Source organism: Podarcis gaigeae (genome assembly GCF_964106915.1).
Source record: "Podarcis gaigeae genome assembly, chromosome: 10".
Classification (NCBI taxonomy): domain Eukaryota; kingdom Metazoa; phylum Chordata; class Lepidosauria; order Squamata; family Lacertidae; genus Podarcis; species Podarcis gaigeae.
In genome coordinates, this window is record NC_139686.1 from 20,222,053 (window position 1) to 20,243,921 (window position 21,869).

General features: G+C 40.5%; 1 protein-coding gene across 12 annotated transcripts in view; it reads left to right on the top strand.

Moving 5' to 3' along the window:
- FGD4 (FYVE, RhoGEF and PH domain containing 4) overlaps window positions 1–21,869 on the top strand; it is a 105,085-nt gene that overhangs the window by 50,492 nt on the left and 32,724 nt on the right. For 4 of the 12 annotated variants that reach the window (XR_014555572.1, XM_083700140.1, XM_083700142.1 and 1 more), the window contains exons 2-3: window positions 11,225–11,386; window positions 19,186–19,366. The exons of 1 other annotated variant lie outside the window; for it this stretch is intronic. Coding sequence is in view for 5 of the 11 variants with exons in the window: in XM_083700140.1 (XP_083556266.1) it covers window positions 11,225–11,386; window positions 19,186–19,366 (343 nt within the window). In the remaining 6 variants the exon portion in view is untranslated. Of the gene's footprint in view, window positions 1–3,182; window positions 3,389–11,224; window positions 11,387–19,185; window positions 19,367–21,869 lie in introns of those variants that run through there. 7 more of the 12 variants (XM_083700146.1, XM_083700138.1, XM_083700145.1 and 4 more) reach the window with 4 other exon arrangements.

Sequence of the window (21,869 nt, forward strand, 5' to 3'; positions counted from 1 at the left end):
AGGTGCCTGTGGTTGTGAGGCATCTAATCATAAGCCTGCATTTTTATCAAAGCTTATATTTTTGATCAGGGCCTGTATCTTAAAAAGAGCTTAGAGATTTTCAAATGTTTATGCCAGGCAGAAGACCAGCTGCCTAAGAACCTTGGCAATGTTTATTCTCCTAGACAAGGGGGCCCCCCTGATTTATAGCAGAAAACAATTCTCAAAGTCGTAAAAAGGGAATTACAGGCTGAGAGCAAGGACACTGACCTTGCATGTTGCAAAGTACAATTAAGCTGTAAGAGTGGTTAAATTAAGAGTTGGTAAATAGTAAAATAAAACCATGTGCCTCCCATTAAACTTGAGCCATATTTTCCTAAGGTTAAAAGGCCAAGAGCAAATGGCTGGAGAAGGGGAGTGTAAACAGAAGAAGAGGTTTTCTTCCTATTTTATTTTGAGGCTGTAAACTGTTCATTCCTTTTACTTTGAGAAGGTTTATTCTTTTAAAAAGCTACCTATGATAATGTATTAAATATATTGGCTTAAATGTAATTATGCAAAGGATTTAAGAAATGATGGATTCTTATTTCATATAGTTGTAAGAGTTGTAACTATCCTGAAATTGTCAGCCATCAGCCCAGCCCCCCTGCCAAGCAGGAAACATCATTAGAGCACACATATGGTTGTCAGGCCTTTGTTTAAAGACCTCCAAAAGAAGGAGATCTTTCAATGATGATGTGAACTTAAGATCCTTGACATCTCTCTAAGATAAAAAGTTAAGATTAACCATCTGTTTTGGAAGGCAATAGGGCAAGGAGGGCAAGAGGTGAGCTGGTAATTAAGGTTCCTTGTTGAGACACATGTAAGATATATTACTACTTATTTGTCATTTATAGATAGAAGAATATATAGCTTTTTGTTTCCCATAAAAGTTAAAAGGAAATGGGTGTATCTTTTGTGATTGGTTCTAGCAAACAGCCAATAGGAATTTCAACCAGGCTGATTGGATAGAGGCAGCCACAGGAGGAGCAAGGGGGCTGGATTAAGGAAATATAAGTGCTGGCCAGAATGGCAGGAGGCCAGGCCAGAGCTTGGTAACCATATACCACTGTGCCTCTCATTTATTTGTCTGACAAATAAATTACTATTTTAATTTCTCTATTGCTGCGTTGAATATTTCATTCCAGCTAAGCGTTAACCACAAGCAGGGTGCTACAGTTGCCTGCTTTGCAGTGGGCAGTGCCGGATTTATGTATAGGCTAAGTAGGCTGAAGCCTAGGGCCTTTAAATCTAGGGGGCCTCCCCAGCCCACCCTCCCCCCAGCGGGCAGTCTCCCCTCTTCCAAAATTGCAAACCCAAGACTTGAGCCCAGCAACTATAAGACCCAGGGCCAGCCAGTGTGTCCCAATTTGAAACTCTAGGGCCCAACTTGATTTATATTTTTTGTGGGGCTCTATGGGGCAGAATCTTAGAGATATAAATCCGTGTGCTAGGTCATTATCACAAGGTCAGCAAAGTCCTTCAGAAATCAGACCTGTTACTGAGTTCTTGTGCAAGTTTGTAAACAAATTTCGATAACGTTTTCTGGTGTCCTTTAGAGGAGAAATTGTGAATTGCAGAATTTTAAATACCCATCATCATCCTTGGCGTCATTCAATTTTGTTTATAACACTCTTTCATTTTCTTCTAGTCATGAGGGTGGGGGGTTGGGAGGGGCCTCACAAGTGGAGTAGCCTCTCTTCATCTAAATCCAGCCCTGGCAGTGGGACTCCTGAGCATACGTGCAGGAGCACCCACTACATTGCCCAGCAGTCTCCCTGCCTGAGCTGCCTGGGCTGGTCTTGGAGGCAGTGTTGAGGGCTCCCAGACAGTTGATTTGAGGAGAATTCAACATTCATTCCAAGGCGATTGGATCAGAACTTTATGGCTGCCATGATGGACCATGGTGATGTGCTTGGAAGTGAATGTGACCTCAGATTGAAAAAGGTACCCCACCTTTAGCTTAGCATTGCATCCCAAACCAGGCTTGTGGTTTGTTACATCCGAACCAAGGCCTGTGGTTTGTCTTGCTTCAAACAAACTATGACCTATAGCCAAGATTTGTTCTGGAGAATGCAAACAGTAGGTTTGCACAGCAGAAATGGTGCTACATTCATACTCCTAAAGTAGGCCTCTTGGAAAGAGGATAGACCTCCCCCCCCTTTAAAAAAAAGTGAAACCACTTTTTAGGAGCCTATATGGCTGCTTATCAGGGACCTGAGTTGCTATAAGATGAGACTCTTAATCTCAGCGTCATGGGTTTGAGCCCCACCTTGGGCAAAAAAATCCTTCATTGCAGTGGGTTGGACTAGATGACCCCTGTGGCCTCTTCCGACTCTACAATTCTATGATTCCATGAGATCTCTTCCAACTCAGTTTCTATAAGTAGAAGTAGACAGCTATGAATATCCTTGTTAAATCAAATAGCACAGGGCAATAATTTGGGCTTCGCAGTATCACACTTGCTAGGTGTTGTTTTGGCAAAACTACAACTAGAAAATTTTCGTTTTCATTTTTTAAAAAATGAAACTTGCTGAGCCTAGCGATGTTCCAAGACCAAAATTATTTGTGGGCCAGTGGTTTGGCTGTTTTGTGAGTAGTTTTATCTTTGCTAATGTGTGTCTAAATGCTACTCTGTTTTTATCTAAATGTAGTGTGCAAGAGGGTTTTCCTTTCTGTTCACCACAATTTATACATCAGTGGATTTCTTAATAATTAGTATATAACCACAACTCTTAGTTTCCTTTTGATTTGGTTTTTTTTTTTAAAAAAAAGTTCCCCCCAGTTCACCTCCAATAAGCAGCTGAAATGTTTGCTCATTCAGGGAAGTTGCAGAAGGCAAAATAACCACAAGTTTAGGAGGCAAAAAAGAAACTGCTGGCCAGCTTGTGGAAAGAGCTGTTATTGCATTTAAACCGTGACAGAGTTCAGAGTTTTTAAGCAGCTGAGGCACTAGATGAAAACAGCCTTTGTAGTTTTACAGAGTGCTTTTCTCCGGCAGTTTGAAAGTTACATAAGTTGAACTTCCCTGTTAACTCTTTTAGCTGGAATGAAACCTTGTGCTCCCCACCCCCCACCCCCCACTTCTTGCTCGTTTGCATGTTTGCCGATACACACTCCACAGCGCAAAAACAGCTGTGCCTCAAGGGACAGTGGGTCTGGTCATGACTCTCGCCCGCTGAAGTGTAAACTTCCAGTGTGTAATGATTTCAGAACTCCTCCTAGATGTGGTCAGCAAAGCTCACAGCTAAGGAGTTGTGAACCTATCATATGATCCTTGCTCATTGCGAAACCGAGTCTCTGCACGCTTAACGGCACTAGATTGACGTGTGTGTATCTGCATACATGACTGCCATGTCATCTGATCCAGGTAAAGGGTTTCATTCTGGTTTTGTCGCTGCTGCTGTTATTTTCGTGTGTTTACCAAAGTTGCCCTAATCCACATTCTTCCTTCCTGTGTGCATGCACTTCTGATAGTTTTAAGCATATCCAGATTCAGGAAAAACGTAGCTGTATGTTTGAAAATCTAAACTTTCACAAATGTTGCTTGTGTGTAATACTTGTGGAATGCCTTTTCTCTCTCTCGCCCCCACCCTTTCTTAGTTTCAGTTGGTATTATTAGTTAGGAAAACACAATGTCCAGTTAGTATAGCATGCATAAAAACTGTGTTTTGGCTCTCTTCTGTTGTTTTAACGTGCTTGGAAGTTTTCTTGCGCAACTAAATGGATTGTTAAGTGATTTCTATTTCCAGTTGGGAATTCTCTGTTTACAGTCAAATCATTCCTAGTTCCTGTGCCTATAAATCATTAGTGATAGTACTGAGAGATCCATTACCTCTCTCATTTGTAAAATAGCTGTCCTTCCTGGAATGTTAAGAAACAGCTTTCCCTTTAATATGTATAGTTTGATGCAGAAACAGTTATCTATGAATTTTGTGGTGCTAGTGTGAATTAAAATGCATGTTTGGTTTGTTACAACTACCCCAGAAATGCGGATTTCCTTTGAGCACTTAATATTATATCTTCACTTGTGTACATTTATGCTTTTTAGGGGCAGATGGGTGTTGTAGGGATTAAAAGTCTGGACAATTTTAGGGGCTCTTGGTTCACTGTTTACCTTTTTTACGCAGTGTATAAATAGTGGTGTCAAAATTATTTTGGCATTGTGGAAATGAAGGGTCTGCAGAAATCAGTGCAAGAAGACACTTAAATATAATGTTGTTAAAAGTAATGATGTTATCAAGGTTTTGAAATAATAGATCGGTTGCCCAGATATATTTGGAGAAGATCTTCCTTGCTCTAAAATTCTTCTGGTGCTTACAATTAAACATAAAACTTTTTTTAAGAAAACGTTATATCACATTATTATTCATGCAAGAGTCTACATTCATCAAATTTGACACTGAAAACCAACTGCCATTGTTGGCCATTTTCTGAAGTTACTTTAATCCCTTATTTATTTATCTATTTATTTGCATTTTCAAAAACAGGAACAGAGAGCATATTTAACCTCCCCCCCCCGTCCCACTTACAACTTCCTTGCCAATACAGCATGTATACATATACCATATGACTTTCCTTCCACACTTTTCCTGGTTCCTTTTGCTTTTTCTACTACTCCCTTATTCTTGACGAAATTGTCATGGCTGAAATTTACTAAAACCTTTAAAGTGGGGAGGCAATTTGCAGAACATAAATTTGACTTCTGAGTCATGAATTGAATGGTCATTGAAAAAATGTCTCAGGAACATCATTGACATGCTAGCCAAGGCTTGTAGATGCGCCCAGCATTTCCAGTCTTCTTGCAGAAATAGCAGAAGATAGGGTTTTTCTTTCTGCCCTCACAATCTGTGAAATCCCTGCTGTTGTGACTAGTTCAAGTCTAGCTCACTGCTCTGGGGGATCAATATTCAGAACCAGTTCAGTAAGACTCCCATCCCCATTTGGTAATTCCTTGCTGGTCTGCTCTGGTTTCCAAAATGTGAGGGGAAGGGGGGGAAATGAGCTTCTCACTGTTACCTTGGGGAAGCCCTTGCCTCATAATCCTCAGGTTGTTTGTAATGCATCCTGGAAAGGAATCACCACGTGCAAAGAATTTTTAAAAGAGAGAAAGTGCTGAAAGAATAAAAACAAAGTATCTTCAGAACCAGCACATGGACCTCCAGGTAGCAATTAGATAGGTGGAGACTTGGTTTTTTAAGCCTAAAATTTGGAGAAACCTCACATCTAAAGGCAATGTACAATCTATTTTCGAAGGCCAAAAGTAATTTGTTGTTATTGTGTTTTCGTTTATAATTATCTGCCGGGATAACTTTAATCAGAGCAAGGAGTTGGGTCCCTTCTAACTCCACTGTTAAAAGAATGCACACTGTCTAAATAACTTGGGGATACCTGATCATGTATAGATTACAGAAAGTCTTTGGTGTGCATTGTACTTGCCCAACTTTCCTAAAACTAATGGTTACATTTGGGAGTCTTTGTGGTCACTGTTGTTTCCTAACTTCTTCAGCCATGTTGTGTTTTATTTATCTCAGTTGCAGACAAAAATAATCCAATTATTTTGATGCAACTAATACATAGCTAAGTTCAACTGCTCAGAGCACTGACCTGTAAGATTAGCTCAAACTTTTCATTCAGTTAATGAATATAAGTGAATGTTTTTAACATCAAATTTATATTGGAGAGCTTTCTGAGTTACTATAATACTGAGGCCTGCACTGGTGGGTTTAGTAGATACTGTATAAAGAAATGTTGCAGGTGAATGACTTCATAGAGCAGGACTCTCTTGGCTTGAACTTTGCCCGTGAAGAGCAGCTGGAGGAGGAGGAGAGGGCAGAGGGTGAAGAAAGAGCTGAGAGATGGAGGGCCCCATCTTCCCATTCTTTGGACCTTGAACTGTGGACAACCTGAGGAAGTACTGTCTACTTTGGGCCTGCCCATAAAAACCAAGTCTAGAGTGATACTTTTGTGGGGGATAGGGAAGGTGTAACTGTGCATTTTTGTAATATTCTGTTTATGTTGTCTGTTGTTGCTTCAGTTTTCTGCACACTGCTTAAATATATTTTAAATATATTAAGCAGTATAGAAATCCATCCATCCATCCATCCATCCATCCATCCATCCATCCATCCATCTATCTCAATCAAGGGAACTGGGAAACCCAGCCAGATGGACAGGGTATAAATAATAAAAAATATTATTATTTTCAAGGCAGAAACAGGAAGTGCAGGAGTGTTGATGAGACATCCAGGTAGATTCTCCATGTGAACATGCAAGAAGGACTGGCTGTTCATTTTCCTTCTGTATTGTATAAGCTAGTGGCTGTTAAGCTTGGCAAGTGTGCTGTGAAATAAGCAATACTGCGTAAAGAGATTGTCACATAAGTACAGTGAAATTGCTGCTCTGTTATTAAAGCATTCCTGGACCTTGCTCTTTAACCAAACCAGAAAATGAATTCGCTATTCAGCTTTAGGGCTAACATTCATGTTTAAAATTAACTACCATGATTCTTCTGTAGAAAAACACCAGCCAAAAATAGTTATGTGACTGAGATTGAGTTCCAGGCACTCCTCCTTCAGAAGAAATAGGAGCCATAGGATGGGTATCATAGTTCAGGGTTGTTAAATTCCATTGAAATTTCCAGTACTGCATACTAAAGATCATGCATTAAAGATTGTGCACATAGTCAACTAATTTATATATTTAACAAGTCTATATTTTTTAAAAAGTTTTTCAAGAATGAAGAAAGCAAATGCTCTTTATTGTGAGGAAATCGAGTAAAGCCACTAGGGCAGTATTTTTAGAAACAGGATGCCACAGAAAGCTCACACACATACTAGAAGTTTAAAGACTGACCCTTTTAATAGTAACCTTTTTATCATCTCAAACCATCTCACTTTTCCGAATCAGTTAAAGGTTAATTACAATTTTTCTGCAGATAGAAGTCGTACTTTATAACAAAACCAATTATTTATTTATTTTATTTATTTAAATAGCACTTTAATAACAGTTGACTTCTGTGTGTCTTTGCTATCCATTCAAAGTCCTGTCCCATGCCTATCCTATTGATCTCCTTCGCAGTTCTCTCTTTTATCAATTATTTTGCAAAGATGAGATGGAAACTCTGTAGGTGAGCAGTCCCTAGATCAGGGGGTTGGGAAGTTCACAGATTTTGGATAAGATGGCACTCCCTCTGAATTAACAAGTACATGCTAGTTCAGGGGCACTTCTAGAGCCATCTTTGCCACTGGAGGCCCAGATAATTTCTGTGGCAAGACTGGTATGCAAATTTGGAAGGAAACAACACTTTCTAAAGTAAGTGCAGTTTGTTTCACTATTTGTAACAATTCCACCCCCCCCCCCCCATTTAGAATATTCTGGGAAAACTTGTTCATATTACTTAGTTCTAGTCACAGGTAGGTAGCCGTGTTGGTCTGCCATAGTTGAAACAAACAAAAAATTCCTTCCAGTAGCACCTTAGAGACCAACTAAGTTTGTTATTGGTATGAACTTTCGTGTGCATGCATACCAATAATAAACTTAGTTGGTCTCTAAGGTGCTACTGGAAGGAATTTTTTGTTGTTGTTATCACTTAGTGTTTGGGATAAAAATTATACATTAGGAAACTAGTTCCTGCTGATTTGCATTCAGAGTTGCTCAGTATTAAACTTTCACTTCCCACTGGAAATCCTTCAACTTTCTTTGCACTCCCTTGACCTGCCCCACATTCCCTCCTGAGCAATTTCACAAACTTTAGTTGAGGTGGCCTCAGTAAAGCAAAATGCACAAAAGAAATCTCTTTCTGTCATATTGTACTTTCTAACGAGAGCACTTTGAAGTTTGAAGTGGTCCTCTGCAAGATGGAGTGATTTACAAGCCTATACTGTACAGGAAGATCCATATATGCAATTAACCTGTTAAATTGCAAAATGTGTTTGAACCACTGAAGGGAAGGGTTTATGGTTTACTGTTTTAGTTTGGGAAGTGGCACTTGGAGTAATGTCCATCCTTATACTACAAAATTGGCATTGTAAATACAAACCCTAAATAAGAGTATCTGCATTCATACAGAGGATGTACACCACAGTTTTGTCACTGAAATTGATCCTTTCCTCTCTTCCTTTCCAAAAAGGAGCTATTAACAATGGTGTCTTACTTGTGACTACGTCAGTGCAGGATTTCCATTCTCACAATGGTTTATTCAACATTTCGTTTTCCTTGCACATGTCTTTCTAATGTTGGTATAAGGGTTTTCTTTCTTAAATTGTGTCTTAAGTTATAAATGACACAATCCAGTCCATTAACTTTTAGTAGCTGCTGCTGCCTAACATAGCTTAAGGTTCCAACCCATATCGTCCTCTATGTCACATTTCCTGATGTCACTATTAGGAAATTCATTCTACATATTGTGCTGGCCTCTTGTTGAGTACAGGTAGCCAAATTCTGCAGCTGTTCTCTCAGAGCATCACATGACAGGGCCCATCTATTGTTTTTACAGCTGCATTTGTGTCATATTTTTCCTAATATCTGACAGAATTTTGGAACACTTTTCTTTTAAATGAAGTTCTCCTTAATATTGTTCATCTAGCCAAAGACATTCCCTTAGCTGAACTGATGTAATTGTTTTCTGTCTTGCAGTGTAAAGCCTAAGCAAAATTGTCATGTGCAGCTCTGGGGTGGAACAGAGACAGTAGAAAGTTTTTGGCTGAAGTAGTCAAAATATGAATTGGTGTGTCTTGGAAAATACACAAAGCTAAGGATGTGCAAAGGGTTTACAAAAAGGGTATTTAAATCTGTAAATTGTCCTCTGAATTGACAGTGACTATTGATAGTGTAATAAGAAGTGTAATTCTTACTGGTGACTTCTAAATTATTTGATGGCTATAGTGCCGTAAATTCTGCCTTGTCTATTAAATCACAGCAAACAAATGCAGCCCTCTGTGTACTAACCTTGAACATTTCTGCTCATTTTAACATTTTAAGGCAGCACAAATTTAAAGAGGTAGAAAATGTTGAGATACTTGAAATTGTGCGAACTTGGACCTGATGACTTTGTGGTAAAGTCACAAGGTTAAATCTCAAATGAATTTTCTGCATTTTGCCAAAATATTTTCCCCCATTTTATACAACACAAGCTTCATTTTCTTATACATTTAAAATATATAAAGAACCAATTATCATGGTTCAGTTCTGAAAATGAATGTTCATGTTTGGAATAGATGCAGTACTTTTCCTTCCTGTTTAGGGAAGCATTTAATGTTTGAGGCATTACTGTATTTTAATATTTGGTTGGAAGCCACCCAGAGTGGCTGGGGAAGCCCAGCCAGTTGGGCAGGGTATGTATCAATCAATCAATCAATCAATCTAATTATTATTATTATTATTCCCCGTAGGAAGAATCCCTGTGGAAGTCTAATACTGCAAACAGAGACAAAAACAGTTTTAAAACAAAAATTAAAATATGTAATGTGAATCAGCTAAGCATAACAGAATATGCACAGCACTGGCATATATCAAATATTAGTTATGAATCAAAAACTGAAATATTAAAATAAGAAATTAATGAAAATACATATAAAACTGGAAATGTTTCTGTCCAAATGATCTTCCTTGGCAGTACAACAAAATAACACAAAATTCTAACCTGTTCTACTAGCATATTTATTTGTTTGTTTATTTTTAAAAAGATGATTAAATATTTACACAGTATTCAAGAATAGCAGGACCAAAATCAAATTTGTATAATGCCTAAATGTAGTTAAATGAGATGGAGCAGCAAAAGGTTGACCTAAAATGCTAACCCCATCTGAAGTCAAATGGCCCAGTCAAATGGAAAGAACAATAAACTATTCAAAAATCTGGAGCGACTCTGTAAAATATATTCTATTCTTTTAGCAGTGGGCATCAAGCAATAAGTATTCAAGGATAAAGGTAAAGGAAAGGACCCCTGGATGGTTAAGTCCAGTCAAACTTGGCTATGGGGTGCGGCGCTCATCTTGCTTTCGGGCCAAGGGAGCCAGCGTTTGTCTGCAGACAGCTTTCTGGGTCATGTGGCTAGCATGACTAAACCGCTTCTGGTGCAACAGGACACCATGGCGAGTAGCAGAGTGCACAGAAATGCCATTTACCTTCCCGCCACAGTGGTACCTATTTATCTAGTCACTCTGGTATGCTTTTGAACTGCTAGGTTGGCAGGAGGTGGGAGAGAGCGATGGGAGCTCACCCCATCATGCGGACTCGAACTGCCATTATTCCAATTGGCAAGCACAAGAGGCTCACTGATTTAGACCACAGCGCCACCGGCCCCCTTATTCACGAGTAAAAAGTCTAAATCAAGGCAAACAGCCTAATCTTTTCAAAAACTACTGCTGGAAAAAATAATGCAGAAAAATGTCTCTCATTACTGATACAGTGTTTAGTACTTTATGAAGGAAAAAAAATACAATTTGTGGGTAAAGGGTAGCAGATACAAAATTCACTCAAATGACCAATGGTAAGATGTTGAAGGACCAGTTAAGAGAAATTCATATAAAACAGGGTTTTATATTTAACTTGTTTACTGTGAAAGAATCCCATGATTCCTCTATGGATGGCCAATTCTGATTAAATATTTTCATAGCTGGGGAGAATCATTCCCAAGCCACTTTTTCCACAATAACCTAAAACTTAATGCAGAGCTTTTACTGTGAAAGTTGCCTTCAAGAAAAGGTCTTCGGAGTCAGTGGAAATTGAGACTTGTCTGGCAATCATACTTATGGCCTGTAAAACCACAGGGCAATGTGACTATTAGGTAGTGGACAGAAGGATAAACTAGCAGCCCAATTCCCAAGGCTGTCTTTTAACACACTTTTTTGATGTAGTAGAAGCTGAGATTAATTCGCTCTTGCAACAGGCCATAATTGTAACAAACACATTACAGTCACAACTGGAAATGTTGAATGTTTTGGCAGCTTGCTGTAAAAATGAGAAATCACCAACCTCTTTGAGCATTGGGCTCTCCAATACCATGCATAGTTTCAAATTGCACTGAAGTGCACTCTTCTAAAACTGCATGCAGAAGTTAGACTTATCTAGGTTTTCCAAGTTGCTGCTCCATATTGTAAGAGGAGATAAACCACTCTGAACTCGGCTTCCCATCTTCCTTTTATGAGCTAGCAAGGAAGTCCATATGTTCAGTCATGTTCACAGTTGCCTTTTCTCCTTCCAGGTGGCAGCACATGTCCAAAGATCTTCATAACTCCACTGTGCACGACGAGCAGCACAACTAGACTGTATGAGCCAAACATTGGCAATGAGGTGGCTCAGAAAATAAATGGAATCGTACCAGAGAAGCCATCTCCACAGCCAGTTTCAATTCCAAAACCACAAGGTCAGTAGCAGCTCATATCTGTGACCAGCTGTTGACTCTCGGAGGCCACCAAGTCAAGTACCTTTACCAAATATGCAGTATTTTGTGGCACAAATAAAATGGCTCACTCACACACACTAACTGATCAGGTTTTGTGAGATTGTGGATGCATTGTGGTGAAAATAGCAAGGGTTGGATACAATTCTTGTCATCATCATCATCATCATCATTATTATTATTATTATTATTATTATTATTATTATTATTATACCGCCCTATACCCAGAAGTCTCGGGGCGGTTCACAGAATAAAATCCAAATATAAAACCACAAAATAAAAATAAAAACAACTCAATAATGCCCCCCTCAAACCCCCACCACATTTTAAAAGGGCATAGGATGTCAATCAAATCAACCAAAGGCTTGGTTAAAAAGCAACGTTTTTGTCTGGTACCTAAAGGTGTATAATGAAGGCGCCAGATGAACTTCCCTAGCGAGAGCATTCCACAGATGGGGAGCCACTGCAGAGATGGTCCGTTCACGTGTTGCCACCCTCTGGACCTCTTGAGGAGGAGGCACGTGAAGGAGGGCCTCAGAAGATGATCTCAGGGCCCGTGTAGGTTCACATGCAAAGAGATGGTCCTTGAGGTATTGCGGTCCTGAGCAATTTAAGGCTTTATAGGTCAAAACCAGCACTTTAAATTGGGCCCAGAAACTAATTGGTAGCCAGTGCAGTCAGACCAGGATTGGTGTAATATGCTCAAACCGTCTTGCTCTGGTGAGCAACCTGGCCTCAGAATTCTGCACCAGCTGAAGTTTCTCAACCATCTTCAGATGGCACTGCAGGCCTATTTGCCGTAAAGACAATTCCTCCAACTTGCTAATTGAGGAAAACTTAGGGCATTTTCTTTATTCCGTATGTTTGTTCAGTCAAAGGTCTGCCCTGAATGGAGTGGGAAATATTCAAAGGTTGTCTTTGCTATTCCAGATCTGTTCTGCCAACAAACAACAGGCCCTGACCTGGTTTTGTAGAGTGTTAGTTGGTACTTGGTTTCTTTCTGAAAAGCAGCTTTAAATCTCTGGAAACCAATGGTATCATTTTATATAACTATTGAGTCCCCACCCAGCATGGGAAAACAAATCCAGGGGAAAAAATGTGTGCAATGTTTATACTTGCTTTAACTTTTTTTTTAACATTATATTGCTGCTATCTGAAGCAAACAACTACATAAATTTAGCCTGGAAAATGTTAGTTATTACTATCCAGGGGTGCAAATAGGGCATTAGAAAAGAGCAAGAGTTTTTGGAGCAGGTTTCCTAGTTCTTTACCAGAGTTAAGGCATGGATCCATGGACTTCCGGGTTGGCGCCATCGCCGAATGGCGGGCTCCCTCCGTGCTCCGGAGGGAGCCGGCTCGGCAGGGGTTGGGTTCTACCGCGCCGGCGACGCGGGGACCCTCAAAAGCCATGGGCACGGAGCCCCATGGACATGGTGACTCGGCTGGCACCTTTGCGCCCCTCCCCGGCCCGCGAAAGAGCCTTTTTAAAGGCTAAGGAACGGGCGCCTGGGGGGTGGTGGTGCTTTGAGTCCGCCGCTTCCCCTGCCGAGCGAAGCCGCATGCCATTCGGTGGAGAGCGCTAGCTTCTTCTATTGAAAATTTGGATCCAAAAGAAAAACCCGTGAGTAATTGGACTATGGATTAAAAAGAGGGATAAATTTTTAAAATTTGATGCGAACGGGGGAGGTGGAAAAAGGAAGTCAGCCCCCCCTTTATTGTAGAAAAGACAAAACAAAGGACTAGACAACTAAGATCGAGTGTAACCCTATCTTGATGAACTAACAACTTCGCGAGGGAAAATTATAAGTTTGAGCTGGAGGAGAAAAGGAGAATTTGCATTAAAAAGCAACCCCCCCCCCCCGGAATCCCTGGAGCGATCTGCGAGAATACCTGGAGAAGAGTAATGGAGGTTTTGACAGCTGTCAAAGAGCTGTCAAAACGGAAGAACAAAATAGAGACGGTGTTTTGAGGACTTTGCCAATTACATTTGGATATAAATTGGATACAAATTGTTTCAAATAAGGATTAACAAGCTATTTGGACTGGTGGATGTGATCTGGAAGGGAACTCAGTTACGGTAATCCATCTAGAGGAGCTGAGGGATATTGCATGTGTTTTTGCTAGGAAACTTGAACAGTTGAACAGAACTTTCAACCTCCTGGGAAACTGCAGAAATGGAACATTATTTTGTCTACAGAGGTCTACATACCACAAGAAACAATGGATTTATCTGTTGGAAAATGAAAGGGACATGACGTAATGTTTTGCTCCTGAATAACAAGCCCCTGCAGAGGAATTAGAAGCTTTTGGAAAAAGAACCTTTCTGCGGGAGAACAGGGAAACAAAAAGGAGGAGAGTGACCGACAAGAATAAGGAAACAACAAGAACTGGACAGAACTGGAAGTGGGGACATTTGGGATATCCAGATTTGACAAGCTTATGGAAATAAAATTGGAGCTTTTACTCCTGGATACAAAAATCTGGATAGAAGAAATGAGCCCCTTTTTGAGATAGACTCCTTCTAAGATTGGACACTTGTGATTAAAAATGACTGGTAAAGAATCAGAGAGATATGGGTTTAGTGAAAGGTGGGAACACCAGGAAGATATTAGAATTGGAGGGATATAAGGAACGCAACAGGGAAAGAGGGGAGGGAAATTTGGAATCCAAAGGCTGTAAAATTATTTTTTCTTTCTTTTTGTATTTTTTTTTCATCTGCACTATATCTGAAAGGGGGGAACTCGTGGAAGGGAAGACAGATCTTAGGGGATGGGAATTTGAAAAAATTGGGTTATTGACGATGAGTGTAATTTGGGGATAAGAACTTGTTGAATTTAATTGTTTATTTAGAAGATTTGGAACACAAGAGGGGGGGGAGGGGGAAGTCCTGGTTATTGGAAGAAGTGTATAAATTGGATTTAATTTGTTTTAATTTGGAAAATCTTAATAAAAATTATTAAAAAAAAAAAAAAGGCATGGATCCATGGATAAGTGAATGAAGTTCACAGAATGAAAGCTTCCTTTTTTCTTCACTCTGTAGCCAATTGTGCACCTTGAAAATGCCTCACCATGGTTCCCTTCTGAACCCTGTGGGATGGTATGGATGGGAAGCTGTCCATAACTGTGTAGGCCTAAGCATCCTATATCACATGTCATCTCCTGAGAGAAGTTTTTAGGGGTGGCGGAGGTAGCTGTAGGCCAAATTAATTTCAGCATTTGTTTAGCCTTTAAAACAAGGCACAGTATGTGTGTGTTTACAGTGTTTGCTAAGGTGAAACAACATGTGCATAGAGCTCCTCCGCGTGACCTCCAAGTAAGTCACACAGAGTAGTATTTAAGGGTTTTTTTGGTCCAAAACTGAATGGTTTGTCTAACCAAATTCCTGGAACAGAGTGCACTTTCATAATCATGTAAACAGAGAAACATTAGGATAGGCAGTCTGCTATATGTCTATTACTTTGGTGTTTTGGAATACAATGACACAAAATAATGGACTCATGTAGATGCTGAAGCAATGGTCGTCCCAGTCCTGTACTATCTGTTCTAACAATTCTTGGAACAATGGGATGGGATATGTTTAATATTTAAGTGTTCAGTCAGAATTTTTCTTTAGACAAACAGTGAGTTAGGAGGGACATGACAGAAGTGTATATGATGAAATAGATTAGAAGTTTTCTCTCTCCCATAAAATACTAGAACCTGAAGTCATCTAATGAAGCTGAATGGTACAATGTTCAGGACAGACAAAAGCTATATATATATATATATATCATTGATAAACTATGGAATTTGCTAGCAAATATATAGTGATGATTGAGGGACGCGGGTGGTGCTGTGGTCTAAACCACAGAGCCTAGGGCTTGCTGATCAGAAGGTCGGCGGTTTGAATCCCCGCTCTGGCGGGAAGGTAAATGGTGTTTCCGTGTGCTGCTTTGGTTTACCAGAAGCAGCTTAGTCATGCTGGCTACTTGACCCGGAAGCTGTCTGCGGACAAACGCCGGCTCTCTCGGCTTATAGAGCGAGATGAGTGTGCAGTCCTAGAGTTGTCAGGGGTACCTTTACCTTTACCTTTATATAGTGATGAACACTAGTACAGACTGCTTTTAAAAGATCAGGCAGATTACTGGAGTATAAAGCCTTCTGTGGCTATTACTCAAGGATGACTGTCTTCAGATACTAGGTCTAAGACCTCAAAATTCCTATCACAATATCTCAATTTTAATTCATGAGCTACTGCTACAATCTGCTCCAATTGTATATTTTGTCTTTATGAACACTGTCATTATTGTGTTATATGAGCTGGTCTTTGACTGTAATAAATTATCTTATCTTGAACTTATCAATGGTTTCAGGCTGTGAAACAGTTTATTAAATAAAGTAAGTTGTTGGCCACCATGAGAACTGGATACTAGACCAGATGGGCCCTTGGTATAATTCAACAGGGCTGCTCTTAGGTGCTTAATAGAAGGTTGCTTTTAACATTCTTCACCCTGCTCAAGATGCTTTCTGCATGATACAGCTTTGTTATCATTAACACCATCTAAGCTGCTGCTACTTCCATTCAGACTTATTTCCTAGGTTTGTTCTGTGGCCTCCTTGTTTCTCAGCCATGTTGGTGGTTTTGAGTTCTCCTCCAACCCTCTTATGTTTTATCATCTCTCTCTGTTAGCTGTTCGATTTCATGGCAATTAGCTGATGTTCACTGGCCTAGATCTGCCTGTCATTTCTAGAGAAAACACAGAGTAGGAAACAGCTCAGTCTCTTAACAGCATGCAGGTGGATGTCAAAGCAGATTCGAAGAACACTGACAGATAAAACAGCTATAATGAGCAATTACAACAGTTCAAAGAAAAACAGGGTGGTGGTGGCTGTCCCTCCATAATATTTTCTTAAGTTTTCAGAAGACTTCCATTAACATGGGGAGTAGGAGGAGTTGATGGGTCAGTTACAGATGCTTCATTACAGAAATAAACACTTGGTTTTGATCGTGCTGGGATGCTTGTAGGGATTGTGATTTTTGTTACAATTATTTTTTAGCATCCTGTGCATTTGCTCTCCATGCTGGACTGATTTTCTTGAGCTACTGTGAGTCCTGAGCATGCGTTTGTGTGTGCATACATAAACTTTTTCATGAGCTTACAGGTAACTTGGTCCTCAGAAAATACCCATTTGTTCCAGATTCACAGGTTACAGTTGTACTTCACAGAGATTGCCGCACAAGGCATGCGACCGACCACCTTTGGCTTGCCAAAGTTTTGAGGTTTTGTTTTTTTATTTTAACATTTTGACTCTTTGATTGGGTTTGGAATTCAGGGACCTGGTAGACCACGGTTCAAAACCCCACTGAGCCATGAAGCTTACTGAGTAACCTTGGGCCAATTGCTGCCTCTTAGCCTAACCACCACACAGGTTTGCTGTTGGGATTAAATGAGGAGGAAGAAAACCATATATACCACCTTGTGCTCCTTGAAGTGTGTGATGCAGTAAGTGCAATAAATATACTGGAGAGAGACAGCGGCTTCAGCTGGGAAATTCATTTCTTCTTCTTCTGGCAGCTGCGTATCTAGCCTATAAGCTGTATTCCATAACCTCTGATGTGTTGAGAAGCACTCTCTCTCCGTGTGTGTGTGTGTGAAAGAGAGAGAGCAGCAGCATTCGAAATTAGCTGGGTGCCAGTTGTGATTTGCGACAGGCAGCTGGCCTTTTGTGATGAAGTGGAGATATCTGGTTGCCAGGTTTGGCCCCTAACATCTCCATCTGGCTAGCTTGTGTGGCTGCGATGCCACACCACTCAACTGGTCTGTTGGGCAGCACAGCACCATAAGATATGCCTCTTTTGGTGTTGCGATGCCCCGCAAATCAGCTAATTCATGTGGCAGCGCGGCACCAAGAGAAGTGTGTCTTTTGGTGCCACACTTCCCCACAGACCATTTGCTTCATAACCTTGCACACACAAAAAATGCACCTAGGCATATCATTGTGGTGACTATAGCCTAGATTTAAGGTGCTATTTGGCTCCTAGATTTTATATCTCAGTTTCTAACACTGAGAGACTTACTTGGATTGTGGAATATGCTTTGCTTGTTCCTCTCCCTGATTCAGGTTTGAGCCTTGGTGCTTGGGTGTGTGTGTTTAGCTTCAAATCCATGCCCCATCAATGTGTCCATTGGTGGTATTTTCTTCTGTAGTGACTATAGGTTTACATTTATATACCATTTGATTGTAATAAAACCTCAAAGTGGTTTAAAATAAAGGGAGTGGTCTGTTTTGAGTTATTGCTCAGCCCTGGAAAGAGCTTATTAGGCTAGAAATTACCTCTGAGCATATGCAGAGTGCTTTTCCTTGCTGTTGAATAAATACTTGGTACTGTATTCATAAAGCCATTATTTAATATTTAGAGTGTTTTGCATATATTATCTCAGTTATCCTTGCAACAGTCCTGTAAGGCCATTATTATGATTCTCATATTGCAAATGTTTGAGAGAATGCAGAGGCTGAGAGGGTGGCTTTCCTAAGGTCACCTAGTAAATTGGAAAAGGCTATAGAGCATCTGCCTTGTATGCAGAAATTCCCAGGTTCAGTGGACTGGCACCTACAGCTAGGGCTGGATATGTCCTTTGCCCAAAATTCTGGAGTGCCACTGCCAGTCAGTGAGCTAGATAGACCAATGGCCTGGTTTTATGTATGACAGCTTCCTATGTTCCCATTTCATAGCAGAGATGGGCTCTGAGGTGGGGTCTTTTTCATTCACATCGTCTTATGCAAGCCTGTGTACTATGTACAGAAGGAGTTGCTCTATGGCGAATTTTGGATTGCAGGCCAGGGAGAGTTTTGTACATGGCATTGAGATAATTTTGAAAGAAATTGTTGGACAAGGCACATCTTAGTACAGAGGCAGAGAAGCCAAAGAGGAAAGAGTTGTGGCTCGCAAAAACCTGGAGCTGCTTCAGCTGTAGGAAGTTCCAGAACATTATTTTACAGTATCAAATCATCTGTGGGCTTTTTGGGTTAGCCTTGCTGCTGTGCTCATTAGTTATACATCTCTTGATGAAGTTGTGGAGGCTGGACACGAGGCAGATCTTGCTTAAGTACCTAAGAAGATGTTGTGTGTGTGTATGTGTGTGTGTGTGTGAGAGAGAGAGAGAATAGAGTACAACATTTATTTACATTTACCCCAATTTTGTACGGGGGTTCTGTTCCTGGCCACCCCATGCATCACTGGGATCCCCCTGTTCCACCCTGTCCCCTTTCGGTGCTGAAAACAGCATGTGTGTCAATGGGAGCACGTGCTGATCACGCACAAGTGGGGAGTTGCCTGCATTTATTTATTTTCATATAATTTATATATCACTTGATTATATAAAACAACAAAAACAGCCACAAACCGGTTTACAGAAAGAATGAAACAATAAAATTACCAGTAAAAAGAGCTATTAAAAACATTTAAATAATAATTAAAATCAGTGATCAGCTAAAAATGTATTAAAACACATGTAAACCTTCTACATATCTGGGCAGGCACTGAAAAAGAGTAGAGTTAAGGCAGGGTGTACAGAGTACAGGTTTTGTGTTTATAATAATAGCAGTGTTTATAATAATAGCAGAGCTTTCCTGAAAATAAAAAAACCGGGAAATCTGGTGGTTTTGGAAAGGGTTTTAAGAATCCCATAGGCCTTTCCGGGAGTCACAGTGTTGAACAGCTTTGATATATGAAATGCCTCCAAATGCAAAATACAGTATAGTATGTTCCTTTTTCTTCACAGTGCCTCCAAAGCCATTACATCTGCAGAATTCACAGTCATCCATTGCCCACCAAACCCCCAGGCATAAAGCTTTACATTCTACGAAGCCAAGAATGGAGGAAGTTACACCTACCTCTTCTTGCGTATCTAAAGAAAAAACTAGTAAAGTTTCTGATCTCATCAGTCATTTTGAAGGAGGCAGGTAAACAAGTTTGTTTCATTTTTATTCAAAAGGGTACAGATTAAAAGAAGCATAAGTGACAGTGAATGAGGAACTGGTGTGTGCTCCACTTTTATAGCATAGATGGATGGTTGTGTTCTAGTGAAATGCAAAATTGGGAAGCTGATACGTTTCTTAAGGCTATGTATTATTCCTTTGTCTCCCCTTTATATTGGGCCAGCTTGTTCATTCTGCACACCAGGTATCTTCTTGCTAGTCAAATAAATGGGTCTATATATTGGTTATGGATGTCAAAGGCTTGCATTCCGTTCCTTTAGATAGGGCAGTCTAACTCTCTTACAGTCTTTCTCCACGCTATCCATCTGTCACTCACTTTGATTCCGTCCGCCATGCCACCACACTTGGCTGCTATCACTCATGCTTCTGGTCCATTAAACACTCACACTCGAACAGTTATCCAGATTTGATTTCCCATGACAATGAGGATTGATTATTATATAAACAACACGGTTTCAGTTATGGCGCCCATAACCATATTTAAAATACCAGAACAGTTACCAATATTTGTGAAGAGGGATTTCACAACTTAGATGTGGGTTATGTTCTGAGGATTGCGCCTAAAGCCAAAATTGTGTATAGTCAAAACACATTGGGTACAGTGGAAGGTGCAATTGCCAAAGTCTTTCTCCCTGGATGCCCGCCCCCTTTATATATAATTTTTTGTCAACCTCATAAAGCTGAATGCGCACAAGTTAAATGTGCATCAGTTGTGTGTTTACTGTACAGTGGTACCTCGGTTTAAGAACAGCCCTGTTTACGAACGATTCGGTTTACGAACTCCACAAAACCGGAAGTAGTGTCCCAGTTTGTGAACCTTACCTCGGTCTAAGAATGTAAGCTGAACGGTGGAAGGGCACCAGCAGCAGGAGGCCTCATTAGGGCAAGTGCGCCTTGGCTTAAGAACAGTTTCGGTTTAAGAACGGACTTCCGGAATGGATTAAGTTCGTAAATCGAGGTACCACTGTATATTATTATAGAAAGATTCAGAAACAGGATGCAGTACGATTTGTATCAGATTGTAAATCTTAGTTTGTAAACTAGTGTAAAAAAAGTATTCAAAAAGTAACCATAACAGAATTGCTTTCTGCTTCAACAACCCGGAATAGACTTTAAATTTTACTGGGAATCCACTCCCAGGCACCAGTTCTTAAAGTTACAGTCCTTAAAACTAGTGTGAATATGAGTCATTCGGACCAGTATCTTCCCAACAGGACCAGTAGCCCTTTGGACCCTTAGCTTCTAAGCCATTTTATCCCCAGCCAGCTTGCTTAGGCAGCTGGCTGAGGATAAAAAGGTGACATGCCTTGCCTGCAGCATCTAATCTTCCCAGGTGGTCTCCCATCCAGGTACTGGCTTGCTTGGAGCAGAATGGCTGCAGGTACCAGCGACTGTGCCTTATGCATGCCACACACAGAAAAGCTGGCTGTGAGAAGAAGATGGTGGACCTGTGGAGGTGGGCTCTGTTCTGAAGTATGGAGTGTTGCAAGGTTATGCTAAAAAAAGAAGAGAGGTAGATTATGCACCTTGGTGGATAATCTTTGAGTGGATGCACCAGGTGCTAAAAATGAACCAAGGAAGAAAGCACAGCATAGAAGTGTTCAGGGAGCTGCCAAAGTACACAGCAAAAACATTTCGTTTTTAAAAAAAATCCAGCTGAAGCGGTATGTTGAAGGAGGAAAAATGAGAGGTAAGCGTGGGCTTTTATGTGAGGTGGTAGGATTTCAAGGAAGAGAGCTGCAGTGAGGGAGTGAGCCCAGGTGCAAGGAGAGGGAACATGGCTGGTGTGGGAAGAGATAACACTCAAAATACTTTGGTGGAAAGGGGAAATGTGATCCTTTCACAATGATCACTTTAAAATGGTTTACATGTTCGAAAAAGTGGGGAATAGAACATCAGTGGTGCATACACTCTCACTCTGAACAATCGCAATGGAATAAATAAAGTGGAGTTTGGAGGAATGGTGAAGACACGTGCCAAAGGAAAATAACAAAGCTTGGGCAAACATTAGGGCAAAGGTTGGGGCATTGCTACATTGGCAGTTTGTGTAATGTAGGGCTAGGAAACTTCAGTTCTCCAGGTGCTGTTGAACTCCAACTCCCATCAGTCCCAGCTATCATGGCCAGTGATCAGGGTTGATGTGAGTTGTAGTTGAGCAACATCTGCTTCTCTAACCCTGAATTTGAAAAAGTAGACTTTATGATGTTTGTTCTGTAACTATCGTCTCCCTTCACCCCACTTCTGACCCTGATGAAAAAATACAGAATAACAATGTAAGGTAAACAAACACTTATATGGGGAGAGGCCAGTGCACAGTGGAAGAGCACACACTTTGTATGCAGAAGGTTCAAGGTTCAATCCTCGTCCTCTCCCATTAAAAGGGTTAGGTAACAGGTGCTGGGAAAGACATCGGCTTGAGACTTTGGAGAGTCACTGCCTGACAGAGTAAACAATGCAAGGCTTTGTG